This window comes from Neomonachus schauinslandi, chromosome 7 (assembly GCF_002201575.2).
Source record: "Neomonachus schauinslandi chromosome 7, ASM220157v2, whole genome shotgun sequence".
NCBI classification, from domain to species: domain Eukaryota; kingdom Metazoa; phylum Chordata; class Mammalia; order Carnivora; family Phocidae; genus Neomonachus; species Neomonachus schauinslandi.
This window is the reverse complement of record NC_058409.1, coordinates 118,081,947-118,093,105: the sequence shown is the minus strand read 5'-3', so window position 1 is coordinate 118,093,105 and position 11,159 is coordinate 118,081,947. Positions and strand designations below refer to the sequence as shown.

General features: G+C 38.2%; 1 protein-coding gene across 1 annotated transcript; it reads right to left on the bottom strand.

Annotated features, from left to right (window-relative positions):
• Window positions 1-9,926: 9,926 nt before the first annotated feature.
• On the bottom strand, window positions 9,927-10,061 carry LOC110586355 (thymosin beta-4, Y-chromosomal-like). The gene has a single exon (XM_044916932.1). It carries the CDS (start codon window positions 10,059-10,061, stop codon window positions 9,927-9,929), a length of 135 nt encoding a protein of 44 aa, XP_044772867.1.
• Window positions 10,062-11,159: the final 1,098 nt, after the last annotated feature.

Below are 11,159 nucleotides of genomic sequence, written 5' to 3'. Positions count from 1 at the left end.
TTGGGTTGGAATGTTCTGAATATATCTGTGAAGTCCATCTGGTCCAGTGTGTCATTTAAAGCCTTTATTTCCTTTTTGATATTTTGCTTATATGATCTGTCTATTTCCGTGAGGGGAGTGTTAAAGTCCCCTACTATTATTGTATTATTGTCGGTGTGTTTCTTTGATTTTGTTATTAATTGGCTTATATAACTGGCTGCTCCCATGTTAGGGGCATAAATATTTACAATTGTTAGATCTTCTTGTTGGATAGACCCTTTAAGTATGATGTAGTGTCCTTCCTCATCTCTTATTATAGTCTTTGGTTTAAAATCTAATTTGTCTGATATAAGGATTGCCACCCCAGCTTTCTTTTGGTGTCCATTAGCATGGTAAATGGTTTTCCACCCCCTCACTTTAAATCAGGAGGTGTCTTTGGGTCTAAAATGAGTCTCTTGCAGACAGCATATCGTTGGGTCTTGTTTTTTTATCCAATCTGTTAGCCTGTGTCTTTTGATTGGGGCATTTAGCCCATTTTCATTCAGGATAACTATTGAAAGATACGAATTTAGTGCCATTGTATTGCCTGTAAGGTGACTGTTACTGTATATTGTCTCTGTTCCTTTCTGGTCTATGTTACTTTTAGGCTCTTTCTTTGCTCAGAGGACCCCTTTCAATGTTTCTTGTAGGGCTGGTTTGGTGTTCGCAAATTCTTTTAGTTTTTGTTTGTCCTGGAAATTTTTTATCCTTCTATTTTCAGTGACAGCCTACCTGGATATAGTATTCTTGGCTGCATATTTTTCTCATTTAGTGCTCTGAATATATCATGCCACTCCTTTCTGGCCTGCCAGGTCTCTGTGGATAGGTCTGTTGCCAATCTAATGTTTCTACCATTGTAGGTTACAGACTTCTTGTCCTGAGCTCCTTTCAGGATTTTCTTTGTCTCTGAGAATTGTGAGTTTTACTATTAGATGTTGGGGTGTTGACCTATTTTTATTGATTTTGAGGAGTGTTCTCTGTGCCTCCTGGATTTTGATGCCTGTTTCCTTCCCCAAATTAGGGAAGTTCTCTGCTATAATTTGCTCCAATATACCTTCTGCTCCTCTCTCTCTTTTTTCTTCTTCTGGGATCCCAATTATTCTAATGTTTTCGCTTTATGGTATCACTTATCTCTCGAATTCTCCCCTCGTGATCCAGTAGTTGTTTATCTCTCTTTTTCTCAGTTTCTTTATTCTCCATTATTTGGTCTTCTATATCACTAATTCTGTCTTCTGCCTCATTTATCCAAGCAGTTAGAGCCTCCACTTTTTATTACACCTCATTAATAGCCTTTTTGATTTAGACTTGGTTAGATTTTAGTTCTTTTATTTCTCCAGAAGGGATTCTCTAGTATCTTCTATGCTTTTTTCAAGCCCAGCTAGTATCTTTAAAATCGTCATTCTGAACTCTAGTTCCGACATCTTACTAATGTCTGTATTGATTAGGTTCCTGGAAGTCAGTACTACCTCTTGTTCTTTTTTTTTTGAGGTGAATTTTTCTGTCTTGTCATTTTGTCCAGAGGAGAATAGATGAATGAGAGAACAAAATGCTAACAGGATAACAATGACCCCAGTAAAATATACACTAAACAAATCAGAAGACACCTTCCAGAAAGTGGTTGCTTTTCTGTTCACAGAGTTGCTGCTATTCTTTTCTTCGATCTCCTGTTAAGTTTGTTGGTGTTCTGGATGGTTTGATAACTATCTAGCTGAGTTCCTGGGACCAGATGAAATTTAGATCTCCTACTCCTCCACCATCTTGCTCTCACCCTTCCAAGATACTGGCAGCTGGGAAGTGAAAGGCAGAGGGAGGGAGCATGGGGCAGGAGCGCTGCCTGGGCGTGTGTCCACTGGGATGGCCGCCTGAGGACCCACAAACCTCGTTTTTATGTTTTCTATCTCTTTGTTAAGTGTCTCACTGATGTCTCCACTTTTTTCTAAAGTCCAGTGAATGTCTTAATGATCATTACTTTAAGTTCTCTATCAGGCATATTACTCATATCTGTTTCGCTTAGCTCTCTTGCTGTCCTTTTCTCCTGTTCTTTCATTTGGGACACAGTCCTATGTCTTCTCATTTTGTCTAACACCCTGTCTCTGTGTGTTAGGGACGTCAGCTACATTTCCTGCTCTTAAAAGTAATGACCTTCTAAAGAAGAGTGCCTTGCATTGCAATTTCCTCTGTTCAGTATAACCTAGCACTTTAGCTAAAACTATATATGTTGCTTGCACCCAGCTGTTGTGTCCTGGCTGCTTTTTCTTTCAGCCCAGTGTCTTTAGAGGCTCTCTTTGCCTGTTGTGGTTAGTGTCTGGTCCCCAACCCGGGTGGGGTGCACAATTTTAACAAGGTGCACCTTGGGCTTCCACAGGACCCACCACTGCCACCACCGCCACTGGGATGGAGGCTCTGGAAAACACGTGGGTCAGGAGAGGCAATGATGGCAAGGTTTGCAGCAGTCTTCTGCTGGGCAGTACCCACAGAGGCTGGACTGAGGCAAGGGTTACTGGGGGGGAGGGCAGGGCTTGGTGTAAGCCAGCTAGGTAGTGAATGTGGGTGCTGTGCTTGTTCCTGCAGGTGGCCATGTGTTTATGCTGGGGGGGTGGAAAGGCAGATGGCACCTGCCAGCTTCTTTGTTCCTGGAGAAGTCCCTCCATGAACATTGCCTCTTTGGGACATGTTCTGAGATGCATTAGATAGCTTCCTTTGGTGTGCCCCCAGTATTTTGCAAACTGTTGCTTCTATGCTGTAACTCCACAGGGTGTTTGTTGTGCTGTCTAGGAGCAGGGACTCAGCTGCTTATCGCCCTCTGGGCTCTCCCAGAGCTGAGCCCTCTGATTTTTAAAATTTCAGTCTTTAAGTCACACTGGTTGTTAGAACTCACCAAATTCAGCCTCTCTAGTTTTGTAAGCCAAATGTTATGGGGATTCCTCTTCCTCTGTGGGCTCCTTGGTGTGATGTTTTGTTTCTTACCCTTTTCCACACCTGGAACTCCCTTCCCCCACCTAGTGAATAGCCACAGTTTCACTCCCCACCATGTGTCTGCCCTTCCTACTCTCTTCCATGTGGCCTCTTCCCGACCTTTGGTTGTGGAGTTTGTTATGCCAGTCTTCAGTCATTTTCTGTGTTATTTACACCGATGTGAGTATTATCTAGTTTTATCTGTGGGATAGGTGAGCTTAGGGTCCTCTTACTCTGCCATCTTGGCCCCTTGATTTTGCTTCACTAGACTCAAACATAGTTGAGAGAAACAAAAAAACTGCTTGACTTTAAAAAATATTTAAGGGAATATTTAAAATGTGCTGTTATTTTTCAAAAGTGGGAAATTTAAACATTTTTTGAGGAGTAAACACTTCATAAATGCTGTTAATATATTTTTATTATGAGAAATGGAAGCAATAGAAAAATATTCTATCATAAATGTCATGAAATCCCCTTTTTCTTTCTATTTCATTGGTGTGCAACATGTAATATGAGTTTCAAATTAAGATGTTTAGTCATTGGAGCTTTAAAATCATTCTCCTCAAAGCAACAACCCCTGAACATAGCACGGAATCATATAATCATAATGCTTCATCCACATCTGGCCAATCCCTCTATTCTGAATTTTCAGTAAAATGATTTAGTTATTTGAACACCAGCTGGTAGCCTATCCTCTATACTGCAAGTAATAGAAAGATTTATAGGTTACTCTTGTTGCCTTTTTTCACTGTGCTTAGGAAGACAGGATGTTACTTTACATTCTAATCACTTCGTAATCATTGATTGTGACAAATATGTTTGTCTGAATTGAAGGAGGAATGTCCAAAAGAGAGACATCAGAGATTAATTTTAGTTAAAAGTACATTTCCAGCTGAAAGCTAAAATATAGACACTAACTTAGTATGAAATTGATAGATGTGTGTGTGTGTGTGTGTGTGTGTGTGTGTTGCATATGTTTGTGTTTCTTCAGTTGTAGAGAAATTCTAGAGAAAGTAGGCAAGGCTACCTTACCTAGATGAAAGAGAGTTTGCAAATTTAACACAAGTTTGGTATATAAAAGGGCTTTTAGACATTTTATGCTATTCCCTCCCTCCCCAGAGTAGAAAGTAATCACAGGGAATGCAGGAACATCTGGTCCTAAAGGTAAGTCAGGTCAGAGAAGAATTTCAAAATGGAGAAGGAAGTAGGTAAACAGGGGTGACTATCATAGGGTCAATGTCTTTTCATATGCCTTTCTTTTTATGTGTGAGCCCCTACTTATGGGTAGTTTCACTCCCTCCACAGTTCATATTATATTCTAAATTTGACATCATACAGGAATGAAAAGGATTTTTACTTGATTGGGTCTCAAAGGAAAAGAATTTCAGTCATAAAATACAGAATACGTGGATTTAGAACATTTAAAAAAGCATGATACAAAGATTTCTGTTACTAGCCAAGATGGAGGGTAAATTTAGAGAGACGAGATTTACTTTCCTGTCTAAATAACAAAAAACTGAATGAAATATGTGAAAGAACAGTTTTCAAGACATTGAACATTAAGCAATGACGGGTAGTGATTCCCTTCACTATATAAACAAAGGACATGAGATCTATTATTTCTCCAGCTTATTGGCTGCAGATTTCCCAGACCACAAGGGAGAGAGAACCTAGACAAAGCCTGTGGTTTCCCTGAGTTGAGAAGATAAAGCAGGGAAGTGGGAAGGCCAACCAAGCCAGAGTTCATAGGAAGAGTGTCACAGAGGAATGAGTTATGCAGAAAGAGGGAGAAAAATCACTGGAGATCGGCAGAGTCCTCTATGTGTTTTCAGCTCTGACTGATCAGTTTATGAGGGTGAAGAAACTACTTGAGGCTGGAGAAAGAACCACCAGAAAGGATTAGAGGGAATAAAACCCAGGGCTTACAGAAGACATCAGCCAATGTGGGAAACCCATAATTCTGGAATCAGGGTAGAGTTCTCAGAAGTGTTTTTTGTCTCAGTAGTAGCAAAATCAACCCTAAACTAAATGCTGCTCTGGTTCCTTCTAACAACACTCATAAGCAAGACCTTACTGTTTCTAAGTAACTTAACAGCACTCCAGAATAAAGCTCAAGAATATTTACAGAAATGCAAAAATATACAGCATCCAACAAGATAAAATTCATAATGTCTAGCATCCAATAAAAAATTATCAGCATGCAAAGAAGCAAGGTATTATCCATATGAAGGTGAAAAATAATCTATTAAACCAACCCAGATTTGGCACAGAGGACAGAATTAGTAAACCAGGACAGTAAACAATTACTATAATTACACCCCCTATTTCAATAAGCTGGAATAAATATTGTGCATGTTAAGTAAAGACAAAAAAATTGTTAAAAAGCCTAAATTGGACTTCCAGGGATGAAATCTACAGCGTGTGAAATGAAAAATATAATAGGTGGGATTCATGATAGATTAGACATTGCAGAAGTGATTACTGAACTTGAAGACACAGCGATTGAAACTATGCAAATGAAACACAGAAAAATTACTGAAAAAGCCCCATAGAGCATTAGTGTTTAATACTTCTTGCAGTGCAGGTCTATGGGAGGTAAGATGAATCCTTTCAGTTTTTGCCTGCTTCCAAGTGTGTTTATTTTGACTTCATTTTTATTTTTTATTTACTCAACAGAAAGAGACACAGAGAGAGAGGGAACACAAGCAGGGGGAGTGGGAGAGGGAGAAGCAGGCTTCCCGCTAAGCAAGGAGCCCGATGTGGGGCTTGATCCCAGGACCCTGGGATCATGACCTGAGCCGAAGGCAGATGCTTAATGACTGAGTCACCGAGGCACCCCTTGACTTCATTTTTAAAGAACATTTTTCCTGGATATACAATTCTAGATTAACAGTTTTTCTTTTTTCTCTAAGAACTTTAAGATGCCATTCCATTGCTCACCCCCTTCATTTTTATTTCTATTAAGAGGTCAGCCATCACTCTCATCATTGTTCATTGTATGCAATATTTCCTTTCTTCCTCTGATTTTGGGGTTTATCTTCTTTAGATTTCAGCAGTATGATTATGATAAGCCTAGGTGTGGTTTTCTTTGTATTTACTTTTCTTGGGTTTCTCTGAACTTCTCAGGTGCATATGCTGACATCCTCCATCAATTTTGGAAAATTGTCACTCATTACCTCTTCTGATATTACTTCTCTGCTTTTGTTGTTGTTTTGTTGTGGGACTCCAGATACACAAATGTTAGCCTATTTGATATTGTTTCACAGTTATTGGATGTTCTTATCACCCTTCTTTTAAAAATGTTTTCTCTTTGTGTTTTAAATTGGGTAATTTCAATTTCAATTTTCAACCCAAATTCACTGATTCATGTGATATGTTCAGTATGGTAATGAGCCCATCTGCCTTCCACAGATCCTGGTTGTCTGCATCTCAGAAGGATGTGTCTCAGCATTCTTGCCACTACCCCAGCCCAAATCAGTCACTGCATGGTACTCACTGAAGACCCCAAGTACCTAAGGAGTTCAGTTCATTTCTCCTTTGCTGCCTCCAGACTGCAATAAACTCCCTATGCTTACACTTCAGAGGAGAGTCCCTTTCAGCTTTCCTGCCCCTCTCCAAATATAGGTTATTACTGCCTCTTACTCAGTGTTGGGCTGGGAGAACTTACAGAACTTGTCCCAGTTCTCCTTTCCTGCCCTCAGTGTTCATGAGGTCCTGTACACTGTACCTCGGAGGAGCAGATCTCTCTCAGCATTCCTGCCCCTCTTCCACTGAAGTTAGGTGCCTGCTGCCTTGTATCACTGTAAAGCCCTAGTGTTTGAAAGTTTCTCTTAATTCTTAGCCTAGCCCCAGTATTTCTCATGACCACTCTGTAGGCCCATGAGAAAATGTTGGTAGGTGGGCATGCTCTATGTCCTGAGGATTCTCAACCAACATGACAGCCCACACTTGGTCCACAAAATTTTTTTTAGAAGTTCAGCAGTTTTATTCTTAACTATTTCTCTGACAGCTTTCTCCTTTTCCAGTGCTTCACCAAGGATGAAAGAAACTGTTGGGTCTCTTCACTGTAGAGAGGTTTGTAACTTTCTAGATTTTATTCATTAGATATTTTCCCCCCGTATTTAACTCTCTGATGAATTTTTAATAAACTATGATTTCATTGGTTATCTGGCTTGTTATTGTTAAGATAGGAATGGCATTCTTTTGTAATTTTCTACATTCTAAGCAGAAGCTGACACCTGGCATTTACATATACGTGATTATTTTCCCTTCATATATATATATATATAAATAGTTTTGGCAAAAGTTATTGTTATTCCTCTTTCAGAATTTCTTAAAATCATTCATCATAGTCCTTTGAATACACTCAGTGATAGAAAACCTTTATCTCTAAAAATCATAGCTGCTCTAAAATAAAAATGACATTAAAAATTAAGTTTGGGGCGCCTGGGTGGCTCAGATGGTTAAGCGTCTGCCTTCGGCTCAGGTCATGATCCCAGGGTCCTGGGATCGAGTCCCACATCGGGCTCCCTGCTCCCTGGGAGCCTGCTTCTCCCTCTGCCTCTCATGAATAAATAAATAAAATCCTTAAAAAAAATTAAGTTTGTAAATAATGCTAGTAATGAAATTTAGCAATGGTTTAGTAAAAACAATGTAATTATAAAATAATTAGACTGACTTTCTTATGTCTCTTTTAAACAACTTTGAAGACAGTTTTATACAAGTAGTTCAAAACTGGTTTTGAGTGATAACAGCATCATTGAAATATGAAAACTGTTTCTAATGATGGCTGCTTAATTATAGAATACTAATTTAAACCAAGAATTGAGGAACATGTAATTTTTAAGTTCACTTTTATTGCTCATATATCTAGCCTTGAACCTGTTTTTAAAATTACTTTGAAATATTTCAAACTTTAGTTCTTCTTATACTCTGAATAATGCAATTCAATAGATAACATATAGCTTACAATTTTATGGTTTTCTTTTTAAATACAAAAATAGGTTAATTTTAGGTTTACTTGAAAACATATCATAACACATTTTTAGTTTGTTTACAACTAATTTCAATGAAGTGTTTCAAGGGGAAGATAGATACACTTCATTCATGAAAACAAAAGTGGAAATGGAGTACCACAGAAAAGTACTCATTTATGGGATCAGATGTGGCCACAGTTCCCAGCAGAGGGCAGCACTCTACAGGAAATCACAGGTCGCTAGGGGAATGCTTCTGAACTTTTGCCTCAAGTGGCAGAGCCTTGTCAAACTGTTGAGAAACATTTATGGGATTTTATTTGTTGAATTTTAAACAGTTATGAAATTATGAAACACTTACTTTGAGGCTGAATATTCTAAGTGCTTATTTGATTTTTTTTCCTGTCACATACCAAAATTTAAGGACATGTAATAATAATGACTTGTAAATTTACTGACTTCTGTGTAAAATACAGTTTCCTTTAATTGTTGAAAATCACTTCTACAATGAATCATGGAACACTACATCAAAAACTAATGGTGTACTGTATGGTGACTAACATAACATAATAAAATTAAATTAAATTAAAAAAAAGAAAATGACTTCTTTTGAAGTTCATTGGCATCTTCATGTTATGAAAATTGCAGGATTTATTGCACAAAACCATGTTCACAGCATTTTTACATTTTATGATTTTATGAATGCCTATTATGTCCCCCGGTAAGGTGTTCACTTTTTTCTTCTTCTACACTGTTTTTCTAAGATTTTTATTCTTATGCAAGATTTTTCATCTATCAGTTTCCAGTCCAAAAAATGTATTATTTTTGAGCATTTTAACTAATTAATTAATTAATTTGAGAGAAAGAGTGAGAGAGAGAGAGAGAAAAAGCAGTGGGGAGTGGGAGCAGGAGAGGAAGAAGCAGGCTTCCTACTGAGCAGGGAGCCTGATGCGGGGCTCGATCCAACGTCCCCAGGACCATGACCTGGGCCAAAGGCAGATGCTTAAAGACTGAGCCACCCAGGTGCCCCTATTTTTGAGGATTTTCTAAGTGTAAGCTCCTTTGCAAATGCTTTTGCTCCTGACTTATTTTAGTTATCTTTTTTTCTCCTGTAGTTCAATTATATATGTGTTGACACTTGCTCAGATACAGCAAGAAGAGGTCGGTGCCCTTCAACAGCATCCTGCAGTCATGTCTTCTACATTAATGCCTAACCTAACTTCTTCCTTTCATTTCTTTTCCTTTTTTATTATAAAAATACATTTATTTATAGACGGGTCTATAAAATATATTTGTACTGTTTAATGTACAATAACAAAATAAAACAAATGGTAGTGTAACCCAAGTCAAAAAATAGAACTTTGGCAGCTTCCAAGCACACCCACTTAGTTTTTGGCTTCCTCCCCAATTATAATCCTATCCCTCCACCCTGGAGGTATCTACTGTTCTGGCTCTGTGATAATCATACCTTTCTCTTTATGCTTATACAACCTATATATACATCCTTAAACAATGGTCTGATTTTGCCTGTTTTGAATTTAATATGAATGTAATCATACTGTTGGAATTTTTTTTCTTATTTTAAACTTTTAATTTGCATATTAAAAATTGTGCATTCCAATAATTAAAATCATTTGAACAAAAAAATGGCACTCTGATTAAACTGCATTTTACAGTTTGCAGGACACCTTGGACCAACTTGGTTTTTACTCTAGATTTCACTGTCGAACCCCCCAGCTTCTTCCTTCACCAACATGCAAGTTCTTTTCCTTCCCTGCCAGCCAGCCAGGTAAATGGGAGGCAGGCTCGGCATTTATTGTTGGTAGTTCTGATTCTTTGATGAGAAAAGGGCAGCAGTCATTTAAACTTGATCCAACCTCTTTGCATCTTAAAAGTTAAACAGCTAAAAGAAGTAGAATGAGTAAAATAAGAAGGCAGTACTTGTGGAACGTACAGTGCATGTTGGTGGTGCACACATCGTTATGATTTGCCTGCTTGCTTCTCCTCTTCAGTCATTTCTTTTGAAGACAGTGGATTTTTCTCTTGCTTTTCTATCTTCTTTAATTTCAACTTATCGAATTTCTCAACCTCAGCCTTTTGGGGTTTGTCAGACATGATTGCAGAGGAAGCAGAGTGAGGTACTCCAGAGAGCGGACTCCAATCTGCACGGTGGCCGCCTCCAAGTGCCCTATTGGAATTATTTTTATCCTTCTTCTTTTGATCAATATTGTGTTTGCAATGCCATCCATACTATAGCATTTGGCTATATCATTTTCTCAGTGATATACTGTTTCATTGTATGAATATTTCACAACTCATTTATGCAACCGTAAGTGGACATTCAGGTTGTTTGCAGTTTTTGGTTACTGTAAATAACTCCTGCAAATATTCTTACACACCTATGCTGGTGCGTATGTTTACATGTTTTTAGGGTAGGTACTGGCATACTTTATTATTTCTCTGGTGCAACATGTCTTGGGTTTTGATATTCAAACTTTAGAATATAGGTATCTTTGTAATACACTTGTCAGCTGATGTTTTGCATGAAAATGCAGTACTACAAATGCAGTACTACATTTTCAAGAAAACTGTGTGTGTGTTGGGGTTGTGTGTTGTGGGGGAAGTCTTGAATTATAGTTTAAGTAGAATTGTTAAGTGTTAATGTTTTGAAAGGTGCAGTCAGAATCAGCAAAGGGCATTGTGATGGTTAATTTTACATGTCAACTTGGCTGGAGGTGGATGCCCAGATATTTGGTTAAACATTATTTGTGCATCTGTGAGGATATTTCTGGATGAGATGAACATTTGAATAGAGTGAATTAAACAGATTGCCCTCTACAATGTGGGTGAGCCTCATCTAACTCACTGCTGGTCTCAATAGGACAAAAGGCTGAGTAAAGGAGTATTTGCTTTTTCTGCCTATCTTCTAGGTGGAACATTGGTCTTCTCCTGTCTTCAGACTTGGGCTTGGACTAAAACTATACCATTGGCTTTCCTGGGTTGTCAGCATATTCCTGGGTCTGGACAGCAGATCTCAGGACTTCTCAGTCTCCATAATCATGTGAGCCAACTTCATACAATGAATCGTAAGTCATACATATATCCAGTTGATTGTGTTTCTTTAGAGAACCCAGACTAATACAGCATGTTGCTGTATACAAAGCAATTGTTTGAAATGAGCATATTAATCATTTAATGAACATTTCAGTCATT